Source organism: Plectropomus leopardus, chromosome 17, assembly GCF_026936395.1.
Source record: "Plectropomus leopardus strain MGB_pleo_1.0 chromosome 17, ASM2693639v1, whole genome shotgun sequence".
In the NCBI taxonomy this organism is placed as follows: Eukaryota; Metazoa; Chordata; class Actinopteri; order Perciformes; family Serranidae; genus Plectropomus; species Plectropomus leopardus.
Window position 1 is genome coordinate 174,772 of NC_142192.1, and position 27,358 is coordinate 202,129.

General features: G+C 42.8%; 1 protein-coding gene across 4 annotated transcripts in view; it reads left to right on the plus strand.

Annotated features, from left to right (window-relative positions):
• Positions 1-27,358, plus strand: part of arhgef2a (Rho/Rac guanine nucleotide exchange factor 2a) — a 91,885-nt gene that overhangs the window by 13,406 nt on the left and 51,121 nt on the right. For all 4 annotated transcript variants that reach the window (XR_015779397.1, XM_042506972.2, XM_042506973.2 and 1 more), the window contains exons 2-12: positions 1,380-1,542; positions 2,116-2,183; positions 9,559-9,622; positions 9,878-10,010; positions 12,446-12,555; positions 13,073-13,216; positions 13,588-13,838; positions 14,251-14,376; positions 20,255-20,372; positions 20,695-20,771; positions 21,745-21,916. Coding sequence is in view for 3 of the 4 variants with exons in the window: in XM_042506972.2 (XP_042362906.1) it covers positions 1,380-1,542; positions 2,116-2,183; positions 9,559-9,622; positions 9,878-10,010; positions 12,446-12,555; positions 13,073-13,216; positions 13,588-13,838; positions 14,251-14,376; positions 20,255-20,372; positions 20,695-20,771; positions 21,745-21,916 (1,426 nt within the window). In the remaining variant the exon portion in view is untranslated. The remainder of the gene's footprint in view (positions 1-1,379; positions 1,543-2,115; positions 2,184-9,558; positions 9,623-9,877; positions 10,011-12,445; positions 12,556-13,072; positions 13,217-13,587; positions 13,839-14,250; positions 14,377-20,254; positions 20,373-20,694; positions 20,772-21,744; positions 21,917-27,358) is intronic.

The window sequence follows — 27,358 nt, forward strand, 5'->3', positions numbered from 1 at the left end:
TCCAGGTCTACGCTGCCCCCTCCTGTTGCTTCCTCTCTGAACATCTGCCAGTCTGTGTCTTGAAGCATAGGGATAGCTTCAGTAAGCCACACAGTGATGGTTTTATGTGTAACCTTCCTGCTCTTTAACAAAGGGCAGTATGCAGGGACTAGCACGATGGAGATGTGATCTGAAGAGCTGAGGTTGGGGCTGAGAGTAACTCTGTATATCCCTCCCTGCCTGTTTGTGTACATTCTGTCAAGTGTGTTTTCACCCCGAGTGGGTATAGAACATCGGGAGTGGGCCCTTCAAAGATGTACATGGTAAAGGTCTCCCGCAACCCACATAGAGAGCCTCTACTATCATGTAGCTCTTTTAGACCAGCATTAGGGTTAATATGTAGGGGGACATAAACAGTGACTATGAACACAGCTGTAAATTTTCGTAGCAGTGCAATTTGCATAGTGGAATTTGATAGTCAAGTGTTCAATTGCTTCAGAGCAATGCCTACCAACCACGGAACAGTTTTATGCATCAACCTTTGTCAACACAGATGCAAAGACCCCTCCTCTAGTTTTCCCTGAGAGCTGGTTTTGGTCCTAGAGGATGAAAAGCCACCTGTTGAGCTGGAAAGCAGAGTCCAACATGTTGCTGTTGAGACAGGTTTCCGTCAGGACAAGAGAACAGCAGTTTTGCATCTCCCGCTGACAAAGTCTCAGTCGTAATTCAGTCAGTTTTGTCACCCAGAGTGCAAACGTTAGACAAAAACAGTGATGGAGTAGCCGGTCTGATACCATTAGCCCTTAACTTGGCTAGCACGCTGGCCCTCTTGCCCCTTTCCTGCTTCCTCGTACAACGCCTCTTGCCTCTGAACCGGCTCAGCCTGCTCCTCGCTCGCCCTGATTGTGGTCTGGTCCTGGTTGCGGCGATGCTGTGATCTTGCCTTTGGACAACTCCCTTTCAACATATGCATGAGACTGTTATCATCTCTCTCAACATCAACATAGAGTGCAATTACTAATTTCACACCTACCATTATCCATTATTGTAATATGACATGCATCTGTTTCTATTATTGCTGTGCCCCCCCCCCAGCATCTCAGTCAATCATACTACAACCATGGCTGTTATTGGCCATGCCCTGGTCCTGGTTGTGGCTGTCGCACTGGGCCTGGTAGTGGGTTGTGTAACAAATCCACACTGAGCACTAACGCTGTTTCCATAACAACCTGCTCCTTTGTTAAGCCCATCAGTCTCCAGAATCACAATAACTTTCTAGAGGTCAGAGTAAAGACGTTGTGCATAAGTTTGCCTTTCTCTTCAACTACATTGGATGTGCTTGTGCCATTTGCAAATACACAAGAGGTCTTTTTCACATTTTGTCTTGGTATCTTTTTCAGAATAAAGAGAGAGAGCGCATGAGGGAGCGAGAAAAGGCAGCAAGAGAGAGGGACGCACGATACAGCAATGGTCACCTCTTTACCTCGCTGACAGTGTCGGGAACCACACTCTGTTCAGCATGCAACAAAAGTATTACTGCCAAGGAAGCACTCAGCTGCCCTAGTAAGTATAACAGTTACTGCACTTCTGAGTGTTGAAGGAAAAGTTGTTGAACTCTCTGCAGTGTGTGTGGGTGCAGTGTTGGGGAACAGGTTCAAGCACCCTTAGGTGTATGTATCTAAATTACAAAGTGAATGTTTTTTTTTGTTACTCGTTACAGTTACTTAGAAAAAAACGTGATTAATTACAGTTTCTTATCAAAATGTTGGTGATTATAAAGGGGGAATTACATCTGAATATATCCTTTTAGGTAAAAAGTTTTTATGTTACAGGAGAATATAACATACTTTCTGTTGTATGGGTAATTAATAATCTCCAGTCTATTAAATTTCAAAAGTAACACACAAACACAGTGTGTGTGTGTGTGTGTGTGTGTGTGTGTGTGTGTGTCATTTTGCACACACACACACACACACACACACACACACACACACATAAATGCTTGTTGCTTCTTGGGGGGTACACTTGAATTTTCTAGTAGGCTGCTGAAATTCTGAAACAAGAGATGAGACAAAACATGTTTGTTGGAGGACATGCTTTCATTTTTTTAATGTCTTATGTGTTTGTGTTTTCTAGCATGCAATGTCACTATCCACAACCGCTGTCGAGACACTTTACCAAACTGCACCAAAATGAAACAGAGGGTAAGGAACATTCTACACCACAAATCTTCAAAACAATATTCATTGATGTAATTTAGGCATTGAAAAAAAGGTTTTTTTTGGAGTTTTGGAATTTGTGTGACTCTGAATTTTCACTCTAAGATTTTATTTTTTACTGCAAATGTGTAGTATTTTGATTCTAATGCTGCTCTAATATTGCTTACTGCTCTCCTTGATTACCCATAATTGGTATCAGAATTGACCCTGAAAAAAACCATACCAGTTGATCCCTCATTCTGATCAGTAGGTTTGCAGATGTTGGTCATAGCAGCAGTCACATTGTGAGAATTTGGTCATAAATTAGTGACTCCATAACTATTTGACTGATAGACAAAGATTGAACCATGTTTCTCACAATTATCAGATGAAGCAGACAACCCAAAATGGCATGGTACATATGGGCCTTTGGCAGAAAAATGTCATGAAGTGTGAATCATAGCAGAAACCCTTGACAAACCTCTATACAATCAGATATCCCTCCCACGTGCCCTCACATGGATTATTAGATCATTTAGATATGTTATAATATGTAACTGCTGCATTTAAGTGGCATATTCTCAGAATAGAATAGAGTAGTCAAGTCAAGTCAAGTCAAGTCAAGTCAAGTCAGTTTTATTTATAAACCCCATTATCACAAAACATGGTTTGCCTCAGAGGGTTTACAGCATGCGGCATCCCTCTGCCCTTAGACTCTCACATCTGAAACGGGGGAAAAAAATGAAAAACACCTCAGGAAGAGTGGCAGAGGATGATGAGGGATCCCTCTTCCAGAATAGACAGACGTACAATAGATGTCGTAAATAACAGTTGAATTACAATAAAAAAGGAAGGAGAAAGAGAGAGGGAAAGAGAGCAGGAGAGATGCACAGCAATAACGGGAACAAATGCATGTCATATTAAAATAACGATGGTTGTAAAATTACTTAATGCAATCTATGATAGCATGTTATGTTAAGTGCAAATATTGTGGATGTTGATAAAAGACCCACGCGTATATTGATAGTGGAGGCGTGAATCATATTAATGGCAGTAGAAGGTTCATGGCATCGGCGCAACCAGGACACACAACACAGGCATAACTTCAGACAAGACCACAGCAATGGCAAACCAAGTCCACAATCAGGACGAGCCGGAGGTATAGTATCAGTGCAGCCACAGCATGAGCATGACCAAAGACAGGGTCACAGCACCAGCACAGCTATCACAGCGATCAGGCACAGCCAAGGTTGCAGCCCAGATCCGGGAAAACTAGGAAACAAGAGAGCAGGAATGCTGCGGAGAAGCAACGGAGTTAGCGAAATGCAGTAAACAGACATGAGCGTTTGCAGATGGAGGGAGCAGAGCAGGAAAAAGAAGCTCCATGTATCACAGAAAGCCCCCCAGCAGATTAAACATATGTCAGCCTAACTAGGGTCTGGTCCAGGCAACCTGAGCCAGCCCCCATTATAAGCTTTATCAAAGTTGAAGATCTTTAGTCTACCCTTAAAAGTTGAAACGGCGTCTGCCTCCCTGACCGAAACTGGAAGATGGTTCCATAAAAAGAGGAACATGATAACTGAAGGCTCTAGCTCCCATCCTGCTTTTGGAGACTTTAGGAAGCACAAGTAGCCCTGCGTTTTCAGAACACAGTGATCTTGAGGGTTGGTAGGGAACTATGAGCTGCGACAGCCTGGATGGAGCCTGACCATTTAGAGCTTTGTAAGTAAGGAGAAGGATTTTAAATTCATTTCTGGACTTTACAGGGAGCCAGTACAAGGGAGCTAAAACAAGAGAAATATGATCCCTTTTCTTGGCTACCATTAGAACACGCAGTTGGAGAGACCTAAGAGATTTGTTGGGGTAACCAGATAATAGGGAGTTACAGTGATCAAGCCTAGAAGTAACCTTACCCCAGTTCCTTACAGTTGTGCTAAAGGCCAAGGTAATGCCATCTAGAGAAATTATATCCTTAGAAAAGGAGTGTCTGAGGTGTTTGGGGCCAAGAACAATAACTTGGCTCATCCAGGCTTTTATGTCCCAAAGACATGTTTGAAGTCTTAGATAGCTGATCAGTTTCATCTGGTTTCATAGATAGATACAGTTGCGTATCATCAGCATAGCAATAGAAATTTACAGAGAGATTTCTGCTTATGTTTCTTAGGGGAAGCATATATAAAGTAAAAAGGATTGTTCTAAGCACGGAACCTTGTGGCACTCTGAAGCAGACCTTAGTGTGCATGGAAGACTGATCACTGATAGGAACAAACTGGGAATGATCTGATAAGTATGATTTAAACCAGCTTAGTGCCTTTCCATTAAGGCCAGTTATGTGTTCCAGTCTGTGCAGTAGGATTCGATGGTCAATGGTGTCAAATGCAGCACTGAGATCTAATTGGATTAAAACAGAGACCAGAGGCAATCAATAAGTCATTTGTAATTTTTTTAAATCAGTTGTTATGTCACAAGTCTTAGGGTCTTAGAAACCACATTTGAAATCAATTGGGTCAAATCTGTTGCAGATATGCATCAAAGAAGAACACGCGATTTTCATGTAATTTCCTGTGGCCAGTGGGAGCTGCTATAAGAAATGCTTATCATGTAGATGTGTTCAGGGTGGGACTGTCATCCAACATGTGAAGTTTGGTGAAGATTGGACCATGTCCCTCAGAGTTATAAACTACTTCCTGGTTAATGGTGAGATGTGGAAATGATTGGCCCAGTAACAACCACATGATGTGACAATAACCAACAAATGTAATAACTTCTGATGTCCCAGGCCTTCTGAGAGGACTTTTAAATTTTGAAGTCAATTGGATGAAATCTGTAGGAGAAGATCGAATAATTGCAAGCCCTGAAAATGGCCAAAAATACGCCAAAATTGCACATTCAATTCAAAATGGCTGACTTCCTCTTGGGTTTAGGGTATGGTTCCAAGAGGCTTTTTTGTAGGTCTTGGGCTGTTACACATGCCTCCCAAGTTTTGTAGCTCTAGGTGAAATATACTGCAGGGGTTGCTTCGTTGAAATCTGTAGGGGGTGCTACAAGGCCATTTTGGCACATCAGTGCAAAAAAAATCATATCAAATATCACATTTTAGGACTTCTGATGTGTGTGCTAAGTTTGGTGAGCTTTGGTGCATGCCCTGCCTCTCAAAAAGTGTTTCCAGTTTTATGGCGAATAATGCGTAACTTTGGCAACAGTGTTTAATGAAAACTCAAAAGTGTAATTTCTGTGCATCGTGAAGGTCTTTACAATATTCTAATTGGATATAAGGTCAATTAAGTTAACCTGCTACAGGGGAAAAAATCAAAAAGTAAAAAAGTAACTTCCTGCTACCAATAGGTGGCGCTATGAGTAAGATTCAAAATTGCACCGCAGATGTCTTTATGCCTGGACTCTTATCAAATCTGTCAAATTTTGTAAAGATCTGACCATCTGAGGCGAAGTTACAACAGTTTTTGATGTCATGTTGAAACATCAAAATTGTCCACCCGACTTTAGTAACGCCTTCCAACGTAAACTCTCAATAATTATTTTCAAGCATCATCAATGTCTTAGAGATTTTTTGAGACCATTTTGAGATCAATCGAGTCAATCTGCTTGCAGCTGGATATGGTCCTGTAAAACTTTGCCTTTCTTGTGCCAATACGTGGTGCTCTCATTATTGCTTAAAATTGTGATATAGATGTGTTCAGATGGGACTCCAATCAAACATGTGAAGTTTGGGTCATATTGGATCATTTACAGCAGAGTTACATACCACTACCTGTTTACTTCCTGGCTCATGGCAGAACATGCAAATTAGATGCCTCATACAGATCACACACTGTGATGAAAACTCATGATTTGAATAGCTTTTGCTGTCAAAGGTCCTATGAAGGTAGCCATAACATTTGAAGTCAATCTGATGAAAGCTCTAGGATAAGTTCTCAAGATTACGACCCCTGAAAATGACCAAAAATACACCAAAATTACAACTTCAAATCAAAATGGCTTTTACATAAGTGTCTTACGTTTTGTAGCTCGAGGTTAAACGGTTTGCGGGGGCTATTTCACTGAAAATTACTAGGTGGCGCTCCAGAGCACATTTTAGCACATCACAGCAAACAGCAACAATCATATCAAATACCACATCATATGTCTATTGATGTGTTTTCCACGTTTCATGAGTTTTTAAGCATCTCAAACATAACTTACTGTTTTATGGCGAAGAATGCCACAGAATGGCAACAGCGTTTGATGAAATCAAAAGCAGCGAGCAATTTATCATCACCAACTTAAGGAAATACTGGTGTCCAGATTTGAAGTTGATCAGATGAAATCTGTAGGACAAGTGTTTAACGAAAGAGACACTAAACTATCAAAAAATGTGAAAATTCAAATTAAAAAGGACTAAGCACTTCCTGTTGGGTTTAGGGCATGGCTCCAAGAGGCTTTTTTGTAGGTCTTGGTCTTTTGAACATGATTCTCAAGTTTCATAGCTCTAGGTTAAATGGTCTGCGGGGGCTGCTTCATTGAAATTTTCTAGGGGGTGCACAAGAGCCATTTTTGCACATTAATGCAAAAAACTCATATGAGATATCCCAATTTAGGACTTTTGATGTCTGTGCCACTTTTGGTGAGTATTGGTGCAAGACTTGGCCCTCAAAAAGTGTTTCCTGTTTTATGGCGAATAATGTGTAACTATGGTGACAGTGTTTGATGAAAACTCAAAAGTATTTTTTCTGTGCATCATGAAAGTCTTTGCAGTATTATGAGAGCATTTGAGGTTGCTGGGGTGTATCTGCTATAGGAGACACATTAAAGTGTAAAAAAACTAACTTCCTGTTACCACTAGGTGGCGCTATGACGGTGACTCAAAATTGTGCTACAGGTGTCTTCAGGCCTGGACTCTCATCAAATGTGTGAAATTTTCTGACCATCTGGGGTCAAGTTATGACAGTTTTTGATGTCATGTCGCAACATTGAAATTCGCCATGGCGTCACAGGAACACCATTCAACAACGAATGACAATATTCATTTTCCATCATCAGCAACATCTTAATGATTTCTTGAGACACTTTTGAAATCAATCGAGTCAACCTGCTAGGAACTGGACCTCTTAGTGTAAAACTTTCTCTTTCCTGTGTCAATAGCTGGCGCTCTCACTATCACGTGAAATTGTCATATATATGTGTTCAGGGCGGGACTCTTATCAAACATGAAGTTTGGGGCAGATTGGATCATGTACAACTGAGTTAAAAACAACTTCCTGTTTAGAAGCGAAACATGTACCTTCTTGGCCCCATAACTACCATAACCCTTGGTGCTTGGGCCCTAATAATAAAAAAACGATCAATTACAATAGGGTCCTCGTAACGTTTGGTGCTCGGGTCCTAATAATTCCTTCAGTTTCAAGAGGGTCCTCACACCATTCGGTGCTGGGGCCCTAATAATAATAATAATAATAATAATAATAATAATAATAGTAATAATAATAATAATAATAATAATAATAATTCCAAGGATTTCAAGAGGGTCCCCGCACTGTTTGCTGCTCGGGCCCTAATTCCTTCAGTTTCAAGAGGGTCCTCACGTTCGGTGCTCAGGCCCTAATAATGATTACAAGGATTTCAAGAGGGTCCCCGCACTGTTTACTGCTCAATTCCAAGCAGTTCCTTGCATTGTTCGGTTCTTGGGCCCTAATAATTCCTTGGATTTTAATTGGGTCCTTGCACGTGTTCGGTGCTTGGCCCCAATAATAATTCTTTGGATTTCAGTTGGGTCCTTGCAGCCGTTCGGTGTTCAGGCCCTAGAAATAATAATAATTCCTTAAGTTTCAAGATGGTCCTTGCATCGTTCAGTGCTTGGGCCCTAGTAATTCCTTGAATTCCAAGCAGTTCCTTGCATTATTCGGTTCTTGGGCCCTAATAATTCCTTGGATTTCCATCGTGTCCTTGCACCCGTTTGGTGCTCGGCCCCAATAATAATTGCCTCGATTTCAATTGGGTCCTTGCACCCACTGGGTGATTGGGCCCTAATAATTCCTTGGATTTCAATAGGGCCCTTGCACCTGTTCAGTGTTCGGGCCCTAATAATAATAATAATTTCTCAAGTTTCAAGATTGTCCTCACATCGTTCAGTGCTTGGGCCCTAATAATTAATTGAATTCCAAGATGGTCCTCGCATCGCTCGATGTTCAGGCCCTAATAATGGTAATAATTCCTCAAGTGTCAAGATAGTCCTTGCATCGTTCAGTGCTTGGGCCCTAATAATTCCTTGAATTCCAAAAGGGTCCTCGCATTGTAATTCCTTGGATTTCAATTGGGTCCTTGCACCCATTTGGTGCTTGGGCCCTAATAATTCCTTTGATTTCAATAGGGTCCTTGCACCTGTTCAGTGTTAGGGCCCTAATAATAATAATAATTACTCAAGTTTCAAGATGGTCCTCACATCGTTCGGTGCTTGGGCCCTAATAATTCCTTCAGTTTCAAAAGGGTCCTCGCATTGTTTCCTTGCATTCCAAGAGGGTCCTTGCACCGGTCACTGCTTGGGCCCTAATAATTCCTTGCATTCCAAGAGGGTCCTCGCACCATCTGGGGCTCGGGCCCGAACAATTTCAATAGGGTCTTTGCACCGTTTGGTACTGGGGCCCTAATAATAATAATTCCTTCAATTTCAATAAGGTCCTTACACCGTTTAGTGCTGGGGCCCTAATAATTACTTCAGTTTCAAGAGAGTCCTTGCACCGTTCGGTGTTCGGGCCCTAATAATAATTCCTTCAGTTTCAAGAGGGTCCTTGCACCATTTGGGTTGCTCGGGCCTTAATAATTTCAAAAACACACATGCTGCCACAGAGGGTGCGGTTTAGGCAACAAAGTTACGGATGGTTAGGATTAGGAGAAGGAGGCACACGTTAGGGCGTAGAAAAAAAACAACACATTCTAACAGGAAGTGAACACTGGACTCCCGCAAAAAAAGGGTTTGTTGGACTCATCCACCGCCTCTCCTGCCCGCCCTATAGGCCCTATAGGCACCCTTGTGCTCCTGGTATTATGTTGTTACCAGCAGCATTTCAACCTGACAACCTTATGCCACATTTAATGCAGACATGACAGGTTCCCTTTCAGCCATGTTCTCAAGTTACATTACCCGTGCACCGGCTACTCAGTAACCATACATATGTGCAACAATGCGCAGCCATCAGGAGCATTTTGGGGTTCAGTATCTTACCCCAAGGATACTTTGACATGTGGACTGGAGAGGCAGGGATCGAACCATGAATTTTCTGATAAGTAGTCAAACTGCTGTACCTCCTGAGTCTACAAGTGAATTGCTATTATACTGTACATGTTACACACTAATGTGTGTTCTTTTTTGTTTATTTCTTTTGAACAGCAGCAGAAGACAGCCCTAATGCGAAATAACCCAGCCCTGCAGAGTGTCACACTGCGCACAAAAAGTGAGAGCTTTTCTTACAAACATATATTGTCTCCTCTGCTTGTTATTCCCATCTTCCACAAAATGTTCTCAACTTTATTATCAAACTCCTCTTTTCTCCTACTCCTGTTGTCCTTATCGTCCTCCTAAACATGTTGTTCTTGCTGTTTACTACTTCCTTTCTTTCTTTTCTTCCTTCTCATATCTATTTCCCTTTTGTCACTCTCTCTTGTATCGTTCTCCCTTCTCTACCTGCACCTTTTTTTTCATTCCATAGCCCCAGGAATGCGTGAGCGTCCAACTTCAGCTATCTACCCTTCTGACAGCTTCCGACAATCCCTGCTGGGATCCCGTCGTGGTCGTTCCAGCCTTTCCCTGTCCAAGAGTGTCTCCACAAACAACATTGCTGGGTAAGACTTTAATTGGCCAACTGGAACAATACAATGACATGATTCCTAACCCTAACTAAAGCATGGGCACCTTGTGGTTTGGTCTAGCTTAGCCCCACTGTTCTGTGCACATAAACCACACACTCTCCCCTCGTCACATCTTGTTGCTTTGCAGTGGATGTGTACATATTATGCTCTAAGTATCCTTCTGCATCTGCTCTACATCATGGGATGCCACTATTGTGACATCAATAAATACACATGGTGGGATTATGCTGCAGGTTATTTTGTTAAGGCAGCAAAAGCACATGGCAGCCAATGCCAGCATGTAGGGCTGGGCGATCTAGAAAAAAGTCTTCATGATATATTTTTTTTATATTAGTCGATATTGATATATATCACAATATACATCAAATCACTATTTCTGTCAAGCTTAAAGGTTCCCTTTTACTTCTAAGTGAGAAATGAAGATATCATTTAATTTAAATATTTATTTTCTGTCAGACACTGAACATGTCAAATATACTGTAGAACAGGCATCACCAACTGGCGGACCTACTCAGCAAAAATTCAAAGAGATCCAGTTACTAAAATGTCCTACCAGCAAAGGTCTGAAATCAATAGCATGATTAACTGAACATTTTACTTTGATTACGATAAATGAATGATTATTTTGCTTTTTTTTTTAAAAGCTCCATCTTAAACACACTTCAGGTAAATTTAAGCACATTGTGCCAACCTCTCCTGACTGCAGGACTCTGATTCTTGAGCTTCTGTGAAACGTCTGTGCTTTTAATCATTTTACTCAGGAAAAAAAAAGTGTTGAGTTGGTCTACTTCTCCTATAGCTGCCAACAGCTTATCAACATTTCCAGCTAGAGAAAGGGTAAAAATAAGGTAATGTGCCTGTGGCCCCAGGTCCCCAAAACATTACATCTGCCCCTGGTAATGATAATAAGAGCTCAGCGCGAGCGGCTGGGTGAGACATGGAGCAATGCATCCTACACCCAAAGTCTGATTTAAATCTTAAACTAACACAAAGTAGTCTGTAGCTGTCTAAACAAGGCACTTTCCACCTCTGCAAATTTGGCTGTTTCAGACACTTTGGTGCTGTGAGGAGAGGTTCCACTCTGTTTGTCTGTCTAACTGCACTGCTGTCGGACCATCCGCTGTTTGATCCACGATAATGAAATGCTGTGAAAGCACATACGACAGGGTTTTTAAACACTCAGCTGTATTCTAGTCAAAGTTGTTCACTGCATTTGGTTTGCATGGCACTATTCTAATTTACGTTGGCTAATCATGTTGTCTGTCAAAACATGGCTGGAATGCGTTCTATCAACATTCTGTTGTCTATGTATCATATTTCAATCGAGGAAAAGTTATTTCATGCTTGATATCATTATCATTTTATCGCTTAGCCCTACCAGCCAACAGAAAGACAAGAAACATTACATTCATATATGGACCCATCCACAGCCCTTCCCACTAGCCCTTTGGGCACAATCACCCTCCTGTTGTTGTTTTTGTTGTTTTTACAGCACTTTGTCAGGCAAATTTGGAGACTGTTATTATGAGCATACATGTAGGTCTATAATGTATCCATGTGAAGATAACTTGTTACAAAAGCGTGTTACTGAAGCTATTATTATGTCATATTATGTTACTGTGATGCAAGAGGTGTCTAATAGCTAGTGGAAATATGCAATTCCTGATTTGTCCTTGATCAGAAGGAATACACTGGCAATCCTGGGACTGTACTCTAAAATTGACTTTGTTTGCCACAATCAAAAGACCTGCATGTCTTTGGAATGTGAGAGGAAGCCAGAGAAAACCCATGCAGACACAACATTGCTGCGACGCGATAGTGCTAACCACTACACCACCATGCTGCCTAATCCCAAACATGGTGCTTTGAATTACTATAAATTTCAATCCCTAACACTCTAAGAACAAAAAACACCAAAAGGAGCCATTAAATCTACAGTCAAATTACAAATGAGGACAGAGCTTGTGTGCTAGCATTAGCTTGAGCTTAGACCCACATTAGCTACATTTTTTAACATCATCCAAAGCAACATAGAATTTTGGCCAACACAAAGTTGATTCAAATACAAACCTGATGACATCCTATTAAAATATATGCAGGGCTGAAAAACTGATGTTTGGTTTAGCTGGAGTAAAAGTATTTTTCTAAAAATTAGGTTACGAGAACTTCTGTACCTTATTCCATTATACAACTCTCCTTAAAGATGGTCTCACGAAGTCAAAGGAGTTGAAATGATAAGGTCTCATTTTGTCCTGTATTCATGCTGCATATGTTGAGATGGAACAGAAAGCCGTGCTGGCCCTCCAGTTTCTGCCTGTTCAAGCTTTCCAATCAGCTGTCACTGTGTGTGTGCGTGTGTGTGTGTGTGTGTGTGTGTGTGTGTGTGTGTGTGTCTATGTGTGTTGTAGGACCCTGAATGACGACTCTCCCCTGGGGCTGCGCAGGATTCTTTCCCAGTCCACAGACTCCCTCAGCTTCAGGAACAGAGCTTTGTCAGTGGAGTCTCTCACTGATGACGGTATATGAACATTCAAACCATACGTTATAGTAATATATCTTGCAAATCTCGAGTAACTAGGGGAGAAGGAGGGTGGTTAGTTGGAAATGTGTATAGTGCAGCAGCAGGACTGTAGAGTTAAGACATTCTTCTACTTTTAATACCTTTAAAATAAACACCCAGCTTTTCTAGCAATAAAGTACAGCTTGTAGGTGCAGTTTAGCTTTCAGTTCTACCAGTTCCAAGTTTTACATCAGCAGAGTCAACGCATTTGAGCTTGCATATCTTTTGGGCAATTTGTTTCATATTTCTGCATGTCTGCAGTTAGCATCCACACACATTTTCTGTAGGAAATGCATTTTCTAATTGATGTATTGGTACAACTGTAAAGGCATTTTATTCTTCCAGTAATAAAAACTATTATATAATCATATAAAATCACAATGTGATTTTGGTTGCAAAAGGGGATGATTTACTGGAGCTGTAAATTTTTTTGTCAACCTGTAATCCTTGATGCTAATGGTTTTCTCATTTGTAGGAGACACCTACTATACTTCAGTGTTGGAGGAGATGGAATTCGAGGGCCAGGACTTTAAGGCTGACTCATGGAGCATGGCTGTGGATAGCAATTACTTGCAGGCACATCGCAAAAATGTCATCAAGAGGCAGGATGTCATTTATGGTGACGGCAGTAGTTGACTGATTTTAAATTGTATCTCCTATAGTCAAGTCAAGTCAATTTTATTTATAAAGCCCATTATCACAAATCACAATTTGCCTCAGAGGGCTTTACAGCATATGGCATCCCTCTGTCCTTAGAGCCTCATATCGACTAAGGAAAAACTCCCCTATAGTATGGCATTCAATGTATTGCTGAATATACAGTATATAGCCATACCTAGATTAAAATACTACATAGATATATAATTAAAGTTTTAATTTAGAGAATGACAGAAGCGCTTCTTCTCATTGCATGCAGTCAAATGTATGGCTGTTACAGCCTGTTCCATGACTTTAAAGTGTGTGTGTAATGTGGGTATGTGTCCTTCTCAGAGCTGATTCAGACAGAGCTGCACCACATGCGTACACTGCAAATCATGGAAAGGGTGTTGCGACAGGGCATGCTGGAGGAGCTTCAGATGGACCTGTGCACAGTGCATGCCATGTTCCCCTGCTTGGACCAGCTGACCAGGATACATTCCCATTTCCTGGCACAACTTCTCCTCAGGCGCAACAGCAGCCTGCAGCCTGGATCAAGCTGCAACTTCACCATTCATCAGCTGGGGGACATACTGTTAGAGCAGGTGACTGCAATGCATTCCCACATACACATGCAGATACCTCATTTAAACTGGCTGTGTGACACAGAACTGTAAGTAAAATGTAGCTTAAGATAATAATTATGACAGTTAACAAAAAAACTGACCTGGAAAAAGTGCTTAAAAATTGTTGCATAATTTTTAAATGTAATTCTAACAATACATATAGTTATCCCTTGTGTATTTCCTTTCCCTATTTCTCCATTTTTCCTTTGCTTAAATCTACTAATTTCTTGCAGTGTGTTTATTACTAAGTTGTTAACTGCATTTTTTTTTTCATTGTTTTTGAAAGAAATAGCTTTGCAGCACAAGGAAATTGATGTTGCTCCAGGTTAAGCATGTGTTCTCTCACATTTACACATGAACATAACAACTTGTGCATGTCTTCTTCTAATAGTTCTCAGGTCAGTACGCAGATGACATGCGGAAGACCTATGCCGAATTCTGTAGCCGTCACTTGAAGGCTGTCAAATTGTACAAGGAACTGCTGGCCAGAGACAAGAAGTTCCTGTGCTTCATACGGGTGAGACATACACAAAACCATTAAGAACACAGTTCTAAATGGTTTTGTGTAGTACACACCAGTACACACCAGGTGGTGTATACACACCAGGTGGTGTGTTAAAAATGCTAAATAAAAGTGAGCTCTTGATACGTTAAATAAGAAATCATACATATGTTATGAACTGTACTGGTTAATTTTAGCACCTAGTTTTAATTTGGTTTTAGTAAAAATTAATGTATTAGTTGGTTATTAAAGAAAATGTGCAAACGTGCATGAGGGTGTGGGTGTGTGACATAAGGAGAGTCTGTATCTGTAAAATAACTGTCAAATTTTCATACATTTCCTAAACTTTCAGGACTATGCCTTTAATCCAAGTGTAATGTCATGAGGCCAGGAAAGGTTTTGCACAACCACACTACTACACAAACAAGCCGTGTGGCATGTTGATAGAAAGTGTTTATTAATTTAGTGCTTATTTGTTTAAGTCTATTTTGGTAGCCCCCACCACAAGTTTGATCTAAAGCCTGGGTGGGCCCATGAAAGGCCAAGGGAGGGGACCCATGAAAGGCTCTACAGTAACTATTAAATGGGCCCAAGTACAACAATTTATTTACTGACTTGTATCACTGACAATGTATTTTATGCATTTTCATGACAAATATGTTTCTTTGTTGTTGTTTTTTTCATTAAAATGTAGCCTAAAACTGTTATTTTCCACACAAGTAGGCTAAGGAGGTAACGTTGGCATATCTAGAGGGTTTAAAATCTCTCTTTTATTTAATTCATATTTGTCTAGTTCAGGGGTCGGCAACCTTTACTATCAAAAGAGCTATTTCTGGCCCAAAACAAACAAAAAAAAATCTGTCTGGAGCCGCAGGTAACACAACACATATAGTCAAACTAGCCTATCAATATTATTAATGGGTCTACATGAGCATTCATCAATATATTTGTATAATAACGACACGGGACTCCTGGACTTCTGTCGGAACGTCTGTATTCATACAAAAACAGGAAGTGCCCCCCCCCGTAGGCACAAAGCATTAGGGACGTGTAGTCTAACAGTCCTACCATTACACCTCCTCCTTTTAGCTAAAGTCATACTCATTTTCAAGCAAACAACAATAAAGCATTTGACAGCTTATATGAACATTAATGTGCTGTATACTCATTTCAACATAAACATTGTAATGTTTCTCTGTGTTTTCTTTCCGTTAACACCATAAACACAAACTGTTTCAAACAACTGCATAAACAGCATTTTGAACATTCGTTTTGTCATTTAAATGAACAGGTGTCCTCTATTTCACCAATCTAGCCTATAAGGAGGTCTTACAACTCGACCAGACCGTGTAATGGAACCTGTAGGTCTAAGGTGACTCCTGTTTCTCCTTAGAAAACCTCTATCAGTCTCTACCACGTAAGATCTGGGAGTACTGGCAGGTCTAACTACTGCTCCTGTAGTTCCTTCTGTAGTAATACAAACTTTCTGTCCCGGTGTTAGTTTTGGAAGTGGTCTGGTACGGTGTCTCCGGTTGTAGTGTTTTGCCTGCTCACGCCTCCCCTCCTCATCCTTCTTTCGAAAAGCTTGCAAGTCCGGCCACTTAGGATCCAGCTTGGCTGTGGGCTGAGGTAGAGAGGTGCGCAGGTTTCTCCCCATTAGCAGCTGAGCTGGCGAGAACCCATGTTCCAGCGGGGTGGCTCTGTACACCAGCAGTGCTCTGTTGAAGTCATTGTCCTTTTTCCACAAGTCCTTGATGGTGCGAACAGCGCGTTCGGCCTCCCCGTTGGCCTGGGGGTACCGGGGGCTGCCTGTGATGTGCCTGAACTGGTATTCCTTCGCAAACTGCTTGAACTGTTCTGATGAAAACTGCGGTCCGTTATCTGATACCACAGTTTCTGCAGTTCCATGTCTAGCAAAGGCCTCTTTAACAGCACTGATAGTGACCTCTGCCGACGTGTGTTTGAGTTGTGCTACTTCAATATATCTTGAGAAAAAGTCAATGATCAAAAGGTACTGTTTCTTTGACCACTCAAAGAGATCCATGCCTACCTTCTGCCATGGGCGGTGCGGAAGTGGAGTGGGTAACAGTGGTTCACAGTTCTGTACTCTGTATTTTTGACATGTTTCACACTTGTCCACCATTTGGCCTATCTGTGCTGAGATGCCGGGCCACCAGACTGACTCCTTGGCTCTAGCCCTGCATTTCGAGATCCCTTGATGGCCTTCGTGCAGACACTGCAGAACGTCTCCTCTCAGAGGTGACGGTATCACAAGTCTGTCTCCTTTCATGAGAAGGCCATTAGCGATGTGTAAATCCATCCTGTGTTGCCAGTGCGCTTTGATGTCTGCATCTAGCTTGTATTTCTATGGCCAACCTGCTAGACAATAGTCCTTCACTTTTCTACACAGTTCGTCATTGTCCTGTGCTGACTTTATCTCCTCCAACCTCTTGTCCGTGGCTGGGAGACAGGATACAACTGAGTCCACAAAAACCTCCACCTCTTTCTCCAGATGAAGTTCACCTGCAGAGGGTGGACCTCCCACTGGAGCACGTGACAGGGCGTCGGCTGTGACAAGGTTTTTACCTGGAACATGGATGATTTTGAATGAGAAACGTAGCAGCCAAAACCTTAGGATGCGTGGAGGAAGGTCATCCAAACCTCTCGTGCTCAGAAGAGGGACGAGGGGTTTGTGGTCAGTAATCAGTGTGAACTGTAGTCCCATGAGATATGACGAAAGTCTTTCACATGCCCACGTGACCGCGAGAGCCTCCTTTTCTATTTGTGCATAGCGCCTCTCAGTGTCTGTCAGCCCTCTTGAAATGTATGTCACTGGTCGCCACATACCATCTACCTGCTTCTGTGTGAGTACGGCTCCGATCCCGTACGGGGATGCATCTGCAGCAACTCTTGTGTCTGCTGTATTAGAGTACTGAGCGAGCACTTCAGGAGAGCTTAGTATGTCTTTTAGTTTCTGAAACGCTGTTTCCTGTGGCTCTGCCCATATCCACTCATTTCTCTCTTTTTGAAGCTCCTTAAGCGGTGTGGTTATCGTGGCCAACCGTGGCATGAACTTAGCGAGGTAATTAGCCATGCCCATGAGACGCTGTACATCTTCCACACACTTGGGCTGTGGCAGCTGCTGGATCACTTTTACCTTGTTAGGGTCAGCCTCAATGCCTTTTGCTGAAACTTTGTGTCCAACGAACATGATTTCTTCCTTGGCAAACTTTTTGAGCACACGATGCAGTCTTTGGTCATGCTCCTGTCTGTCTCTACCATATACAAGCACATCATCAGCATGACAGACTATTCCATCAAAGTCCTCCAGCATCTGTGACATTCTCCTTTGGAATTGTTCTGGTGCTGATGCTATGCCAAAGGGAAGGCGGTTGAACTGATACCTCCCAAAAGGCGTGATGAATGTTGTGAGGGACCATGACTCTGGTGTGAGAGGTATTTGCCAAAATCCGGAACGGGTATCCAGCTTTGTGAACACTTTAGCGTCTTTCATCATAGCCAGTGTTTGATCCACTGCTGGGAGGATAAGGCGTTCTCTTTTCACTGATGTATTCAGAGGTGTGAGATCTACACATATTCTGGGTGGCTTTTTGTCTGGTCTGGGAATGACAACAATGCCTGAACACCACTCCGTAGGCTCAGTGACTTTAGAAATAACTCCCATCGCTTCCATTCTGTTTAACTCTTCTCTCACTGCATCTCTGAGAGGGAGGGGAACACGTCGTGGGGCAGAGAGAGCTATTGGTATGGCTCCCTGTTCTAATTCTATGTGGTAAGGCTCTTTCAGCTTGCCTAAACCCTGAAACACATCTTGGTACGCTGCTCTGAAATCTGTCTCAGGTTCTTTGACTGTGTCTACTCTGTACACTAACCCCAATTCCTCACAGGCTGGTCTGCTTAACAGTGGCTGCACTAGGCCTGACACCAGGTAGACTTCTTGTGATGTACTGCGTCCTTTCGCTACCAACTGTGCCCCAAAACAGCCCTTAACTTTGAGTGGGTGGTTGCCTGGCCCTAAAAGTTTCTTTTTGGGTTTCTGCAGCTTACCGTCTCTTTTGGGTTTGTACAGTTTCTCTGGAATAGACGTAACATCTGCCCCAGTGTCAAGTTTAAACTCCACTTTTGTCCCATTCAGTTCTACCTTTGCAACCCAGGGTTCTGATGTGTTTGTGCCTACTTCTCCCAGGAACACACAATCCTCACCGTCTGTGTCGTCTTTTTTTTCTGTGACTTCCCGTAATCCTGCAGCTTCACTACTGCGACAAACTACAGCAAAATGTCCCTTTTTCTGACATTTTCTACACTGTACCTCTCTCGCTGGGCAGTCTTTCCACGAGTGTCTGTTCTTACGACCACAGCGGCCGCACTCTTTTTCGTCCTGCTGAACTGGCTTTTGTCCCTTCTTTAACTGTTGCCATGTCTGAGTTCTTCCTTTTTTCATGTTCATCCTTACAATGTCCATGTTCAGTGTTTTGTCTTCCACAGAGCTGCTATGTAATATTGCTTGTTGCTTCTTTACAGTTTCACTCTGTCTGACTTTCTGTATGGCTTTAGGAAGTGTTAACTCTGAGTCCAGTTGTAGCTGTTCTGAAAGTCTTTTGTCCTTTATGCCAACTACAATTCTGTCCCTTATGAGTTCATCTTTAAGCACTCCGAATCCACAGTTTTCTGCAAGTTTGTGTACAGCTGTGATGAATGATTCGGCACTCTCACCGTCCTGTTGACGTCTGGAATTAAACTGTGCCCTCTCAAAGATCACATTATATTTTCCCACATAGTGCTTCTCAAACGCTGCTTTAACAGCTTCATATTTCGTTTTGTCTTCAGCAGTTAATGGCAAAACTGCTAAAACATCGTCAGCAGCATCTCCCATTGCGTATAACAGTGAATTCACCTGATATTCCTCTGTTTTACTGTCCAAAGCAGTTGCAATACGAAACCTTTCAAGTCTTCTGATCCACTTTGGCCAATCTGTCGGACATGAAAAGTCAAATGGCTCTGGGGGAGTTAACTGCACAGTGGTCACCATCGCCGTTGCTGAATCCCTCGTCTCCTCACGTTCAGAATCCGAACTTGATGCGCCGTCTCCCTGCAGTTCTCCCTCTGCCGCCAACATGCGCCAAGTGGGGCCGTATGCTAGCAACGCTCGTACGCTAGCAGCTAGCTACGATCTGCTGTCGTCTTTTTGCCGGTCATTTTCGGTCTAAAACTGCACGAAAACTTCTTCCGCCAGTTTACTGCTCTATACTGCACCTGAAAATACCGCGGAGACTTGCAGTTCGCCACTTCTGACACCATGTATAATAACGACACGGGACTCCTGGACTTCTGTCGGAACGTCTGTATTCATACAAAAACAGGAAGTGCCCCCCCCGTAGGCACAAAGCATTATGGGACGTGTAGTCTAACAGTCCTACCATTACAATATTTGACCACTATTTATTATTTTTTGTTACATTAACTTTGCAGTGTTGGTGGTAAAAATTAAAAGATCTATCTTTATGCACCAATAATGTCTCCATTTTCCTCTGAGACTTCTCCTATCTTGGATTTGGAATCCATAGCTAGTCAGGCTTTTTTGATCCAGGACCGCCCACCATTTTTTAAATTTGGCAAAATTTAGCAGAAAAGGCACCAAGGCCATGGAAATATGATGCATTTTTTAGTTAATGAAATACATTTTCATATTCTGTGTACAGGCTACATATTTTTGCAATTGAAAAATTGAATGAAAACTTTTAAAAAATAATCGCAATTCATTTCCATATAATTTTTAGTCAGAGACACAGGAACCACTTGAGAGGGGCTAGAGAGTAGCGAGGGCTCAAAAGCTCAACCTCTTAACTTGGTGTGTTTTTGTGTATCTGGGCAGCGGGTGAGTCGTGGACCCTTGCTGCGTTGCCATGGTGTTCAGGAGTGCATCTTGTTGGTGACTCAGCGGATCTCCAAGTATCCTGTCCTTATTCAGCGCATTCTGGACAATACCACTGGTGAATCATCACAATGGCTTTATTATTAGTCTGCTGCTTTTTATACATACCACAATAAGATTTCACTACTAAATGTAAAAACAAGCTTTACACCCAGATATTACTTGGGGTCTGCTTCAGTATAACAATGTTAAATCAATGTTAAAACAATAGGCTTGCGCACAGTACCCATGACATTAACAAGTCTTTAAGTATGTTCACATGGTATATTCATTTGTCTGTCTGTGAGAGTTTAATAGTTGGCAAAATTAATGGATAATGATAATATTCTGCCGACTGTTCTTGTATGTCCACAATAATTCTTTGTTTATTTATCTTTCAGATGATGAAGAAGAAGCCTCCTCTCTGGCCAAGGCTCTCTCCATGATCAGGGAACTTATTAGTTCAATAGACCAACAGGTAGCAAAATACTGACATGTGGCAGCTATTTGCATTTTTGAGTGCCTCATTGTAAGATTCTGTGACAAAAGTGATTGTTTTTGTTCTTTGTTTATAATACAAGTTTAGTTTCATGAATATCGCACATTGCTTGAAGGAGTTAAATTTAGTTTCTCTGTGTCCAATAAAGAGCTCACTAATTATTCCTATGATGCTGTATAGCTGTATATATATATATATATATATATATATGTGTGTGTGTGTAGAACACACAATATAATATAAATTGGATGATGCAAGTCACAGACGGTGGGCTTCCTGTTGCCAATAGGAGGTGCTGTTACTCAAAATTAGCAAGTGGAAGCCTGGAAACTTGTGACATTTGTTGCAGATTTGATGATATAGAGTGGGGTTGCAAGAGCTTTACACTTCGCTTCATAAGACTTATTAATAATAATAATAATAATAATAATAATAATAATAATAACAACAATAATAATAACAATAATAATATTAAAACATTTGTTTCCTCACTTTTTTGGGCCCCTGAAAGGACAAGAAATTGTCAGTGGATGTGTTTGCATGATGAGTTGAATTATAATGTTAAAAAAAATGTATATATCAAATGATAACAGGGTTGAACAACAAAAACAATATTGATAGTCATAGTGAAATCAATAAGAAATAATAGCATTTTCAAGTCAGATCAAGTCAATTTTATTTATAAAGTGCATTATCACATTTTACAATTTGTCTTAGAGGGCTTTACAGCATAAAGCAAAATCACCACCAAAATAACAGAAGGTCTAGTTGTGGGTGACACAACACACATAACAATATTGATAATCAATATGTTTTTCATAATATAATGTATTCATATTAGAAATAAGATGAAAAAGAAGAAACTGAAGAAAAAAAGAGGAGACAAACTTGTGTTAATGATAATAAGAAATGATTATGCTTTTTTTTTTTTTAATTCTACCCTGGTTGGCAGATGGAGGACCTAGGAAAAACACAGCGCCTGCAAGAGATCCAGGCCAAGCTGGACCCACGGGCTGAGGCCAGAGTTAGGGATGGTGGACTTTTCAAGCCTGGAGAGTTATTCCGCAGGAGACTTATCCATGAAGGGACCCTTTTCTGGAAAACCCCAGGTTCCCGGCTCAAAGGTAACCACAGGAAAACATTAGACTGATTGTTAAGTAAATGAACAGTAGTACAGCACAGAACAATATCTTGTAGAGTCAATATACTAAGTCTAATAGACCTATCTAATACAATAAAAAATAGTGCCTAAAGATGGAGCCTGAGACTTATGATTATTGAAGTCAGAACTCTAACAAACACACATGGTTCTTCTAAACAGGCTGTGCAGCCTGTTGCACCAGCAAACGTAGTTTAAGTTATAAACTTGGGGGATAATTTAAGTTATAACCTAATTTCACCATTTGAGACGTAGTTCCAACATACGATTTAACTGATAACTTAAAAGGTATAACTTATGATTTACACCTACCTCCTAAATGCTGTGAAGTCGTTCTTAACTAATGACATGGCAGAATGACTATATTAGTTGGAGAGAGGGGTTTTTCTTCATTATTAATTAGAGGACAACACTTGTAACGTAAGGACACCTAAAATTTAAACACATCCACCACATGTTAAACATATACCATCATCTGTGGTTTGCACAAACATGCAGTGCCAACAGCATAGATTGGAGGACCAGACAAAGTGTAGCTCACCAGACCCTTATGAAGACTAAGATGAATGGTCCAGAGTTTCCCTTGCCCGGACGCGGGAGCCAAGCCTGGGGGTGCGGCTCGATGGCGAGCGCCTGGTGGCCGGGCCTTTACCCATGGGGCCCGGCTGGGCACAGCCCAAAGAGGTGACATGGGACCTCCTGCCCATGGGCTCACCACCCGTATGAGGGGCCATAGGGGTCGGGTGGAGTGTTAGTTGGGCGGCAGCCGAAGGCAGGGACCTTGGCGGTCTGATCCTCGGCTGCAGTAGCGAGCTCTGGGGACGTGGAAAGCCACCTCTCTGGCGGGGAAGGAGCCTGAGCTGGTGCGCAAGGTTGAGAAGTTCCGACTAGATATAGTCGGCCTCACCTCGACACACAATGTGGGCTCGGAACCAGTCTTCTCGAGCGGGGTTGGACTCTCTTCCACTCTGGAGTTGCCACTGGTGAGAGACACTGGGCAGGAGTGGCAATACTTATTGCCTCCCGGCTCGGTGCCTGTATGTTGGAGTTTACCCCGGTGAATGAGAGGGTAGCCTCCCTCCGCCTTCAGGTTGGGGGACGGATCCTGACTGTTGTTTGTGCCTATGGTCCAATCAGCAGTTCAGAGTATCCACCCTTTTTGGAGTCCTTAGAGGGGGTGCTGGAGAGTGCTCCTTCTGGGGACTCCCTCGTTCTGCTGGGGGACTTCAACACTCACGTTGGCAACGACAGTGAGACCTGGAGGGGCGTGATCGGGAGGAATGGCCCCCCTGTTCTGAACGTGGTGTTTTGTTATTGGACTTCTGTGCTCGCCACAGATTGTCCATAACGAACACCATGTTCAAGCATAAGGGTGTCCATATGCGCACTTGGCATCAGGGCACCCTAGGCTGCATTTCGATGATCAACTTTGTAGTCGTATCATCGGACTTGGGGCCGTATGTCTTGGACACTCGGGTGAAGAGAGGGGCGGAGCTGTCAGCCGATCACCACCTGGTGGTGAGCTGGCTCTGATGGTGGGGGAGGACGCCGGTCAGACCTGGCAGACCCAAACGCACTGTGAGGGTCTGCTGTGAACGTCGGGCAGAGTCTCCCGTCAGAAGGAGCTTCAACTCCCACCTTCGGGAGAGCTTCGACCATGTCCCAGGGGAGGCGGGGGACATTGAGTCTGAGTGGTCCATGTTCCGTGCCTTCATTGCTGAGGCGGCCGACCGGTGCTGTGGCCGTAAGGTGGTCGGTGCTTGTCAGGGCAGCAACACCCGAACCCGCTGATGGACACCGGCGGTAAGGGGTGCCGTCAAGCTGATGAAGGAGTCCTATCGGGCCCTCTTGGCCTGTGGGACTCTGGAGGCAGCAGACAGGTACCGACAGGCCATGCGGAATGCAGCAGCAGCGGTCACCGAGGTGAAAACCCGGGCATGGGAGGAGTTCGGTGAGGCCATGGAAAACGACTTCCGGACGGCTTTGAAGAGGTTCTGGACCACCATCCGGCATCTCAGGAGGTGGAGTGTGTTCCAACTACAGGGGGATTACACTCCTCAGCCTCCCTGGTAAGGTCTATTCGGGTGCACTAGAGAGGGTCGAATAGTCGAACCCCAGATTCAGGAGGAGCAATGCGGTTTTCGCCCCGGTCGTGGAACTGTGGACCAGCTCTGGACCCTTGGCAGGGTCCTTGAGGGTGCATGGGAGTTTGCCCAACCAGTCCACATGTGCTTTGTGGACTTGGAGAAGGCATTCGACCATGTCCCTCAAGGAGTCCTGTGGGGGGTTCTCCGGGAATATGGGGTTTCAGACCCCCTAATACAGGCTGTCCGTTCCCTGCATGACTGGTGCCAGAGCTTGGTCCACATTGCCGGCAGTAAGTCGAACTCGTTTCCGGTGATGGTTGGACTCCACCAGGGCTGCCCTTTGTCACCGATTCTGTTCATAACTTTTATTTCTAGGCACAGCCAGGGTGTTGAGGGGGTTCGGTTTGGTGACCTCAGGATTGGGTCCCTGCTTTTTGCAGATGATGTGGTCCAGTTGGCTTAATCACGCAATGACCTCCAGCTCTCACTGGATCGGTTCGCAGCCGAGTGTGAAGCTGCCGGGATGAGAATCAGCACCTCCAAATCCTAGGCCATGGTTCTCAGCGACAAAGGGTGGAGTGCCCTCTCCAGATCTGGGATGAGATCCTGCCCCAAGTAGAGGAGTTTAAGTACCTTGGGGTCTTGTTCGAGTGAAGGAAGGATGGAGCGAGAGATCGACAGGCAGATCGGTGCAGCGCCTACAGTAATGTGGACTCTGCACCGATCTGTCGTGGTGAAGACGGAGCTGAGCCGAAAGGCAAAGCTCTCGATTTACTGGTCCATCTTTGTTCCAACCCTCACCTATGGTCAAGAGCTTTGGGTAGTGACCGAAAGAACAAGATCACAGGTACAAGCGGCCAAAATGAGCTTCCTCCGTAGGGTGGCTGGGCTCTCCCTTAGAGATAGGGTGAGAAGCTTGGAGTAAAGCCGTTGCTCCTCAGCGTTGAGAAGAGCCAGATGAGGTGGCTTGGGCATCTAATTAGGATGCCTCCCGGACACCTCCTTGGTGAGGAGTTCAGGGCCACTGGTAGGAAGACCCAGGACACGCTGGACATCCAAAGGCAACCAGACTGGGCCTCTAATAGAAAATGCATTTCCTGCGGAACATGCGTGTGGATGCTAATAGCTGAAATCATTTTGAGAGCATGTTTGAAAATGCATACATTTATTGCTGAAAATGCAGAGATGTATGACAAATTGACCGAAACATCTGAAAAACTGGCAGAAATTAAAGCTGAACTGCTTTAAAGTGAAGAAGCTACAAGTTGAACTGCAAGAGTGTCATAGGAAGAAGTTGATGTCAACTGAAAAGCTTAAAATAATCAGTGTTTAATATTTTAGACATAAAAATGAGAGGCATAAATGTCCTTGAAGAGCATAATATTTTGACATTAAAATGGTTTCTGTAGCCTAAAGTACGCAGAGTTAGCAGTTGACCAGAATGAATGTTTAATATTTTAGGCATAAAATGTAGAAAATAATATGAACGGCATAAATGTCCTTGAAGAGCATTACATTTTGACATTAAAATGGTTTCTGTATTTTAAAGTAGGCAGAGTTAGCATTCGAACAGAAAGTACAGGAGAAGTAGTACTAGTAATATTAGTAGCATGAGTGTTCATAGCAGTAGTAGTAGTAGTTCTGGAAGTAAAGAAGGTAGCAGTACTTCTATCACTATGAGGAGCATTACATGAGGCAGACAGACAAACAGACAAAAACACCTAGGAGGCCACAAGGGCCAATTAAGGGCATACCGCTGCCTGCCAATATGAGCGCTGTATTTTCATATTTGTAAGCGCATATTCCACTTATTAATAAAGTTATGCAAGCTCCGATGCACAGCTGACAACACCGTCCTGTAAATGTTTCATAATAAAATGCATTGTATTAGCAACTGATGGCATTCTATCCAAAGAAAAACAGTCAGATAGCTTTTGTTTCGAAAGGGAAGCAAGGACGTTGAGGTAAAACAAACATCTTTGTATTTCCTCATCTCTGTGGCAGAGAGACTTTAAACTGCAGTATAAAGTGGTATGGAGTCAACGAACGCGAGCATCATGTGTAAAAAAATGGCGAGCCACCGATTCTCTAGATGTGCTGCAGCTGACACGCAGCTCAGATGCGCCTGACAAGCGCTGCTCAGGTGAGCAGTGTGCACACTCCGACTTGATACAGGAGCGCCAAAAAGAAACACAACACGCTCGGCGCTGCTCACACTCTCATGAGGCGCGCTGTGTGAAACGGTGCGACGCGTCGACGCACATTATGTGAATCAACATATTCACATAATTGATTACGTCGATGCGTCGCCCCAGCCCTACTGACTAATTAACCAAAATAATCAAATAAATAATCATGTAAACAGAATCATTTACACAAATAATTGCATGATTGGCTCCTACATGTATATCAAAGTTTTATTTAAATCCATTCACAATAAAGCTGTTTTTCATAAGAGAGAGTATGTGTGTATGTAACCACTGGTTTATAGACACATGCATCATCCAACAAACTAGCCAGAATGTCAGTTATAACCCATACAGCATAATATTTAGCTAGTCAATGACTTTCATGAGAGGACTGTTAAACACTTAAGCTTGTCTTACCCACCTGGAGGCTGGAAAGAGCTAAAGCCTCTGATAAAACCTCAGCCAGAGACAAGCATTAGCAGTGTTAGCCTATAAATTAATATTAGCTTGTTCCAATGGAAGCTAAGGATTTTCGTTTGCTGTCTGGCTGATGGCGTACTACAGCAAACAAGAACATTAACATTATTAGTTAATTTTTAATATTTCCCAGCTTCGTATGCCTGTCAAAAAGTATATGTAAAAAAGACACAGTTGTTTTAAAAACTGGACGTAAACCAAAACCTTGTTTTCTTTTTTCAGTTAACTGTCAGTAAACAGTAGTTTGCCCTATGCTAGCGCTGGCTTCGTCATTAGCATAAGCTAACTAACAATAAAGGCTTCGCTATGCTGTCAGGGAAAATATTCCACCCTTCCATTATTGTCTGAATTTTGTATGAGTTAGAAACCAGTATCAGTGCAACTTTAAAACACCCAGCCAGCATTTATAGTGTTCAAAGGGTTAGCAGTTATCAAGCAGGATTACTGTTATTGTTTCTCACCTGGAAAGACTTTACAGAATGATGCAACTGAGACCTAAGACACCTAAAAGGCCTGTCCACCTGAGGGGCCACAAAGGCCAATCAATGGCTTATTTGTGGCCCCTCCTCCAGAGGTCCCCCAAGTGGACCATTCATTTCTAACTGGCAACTTTCATTGTCCACAAGGGCCAATTAAGGGCCCCCTCCACCTGAG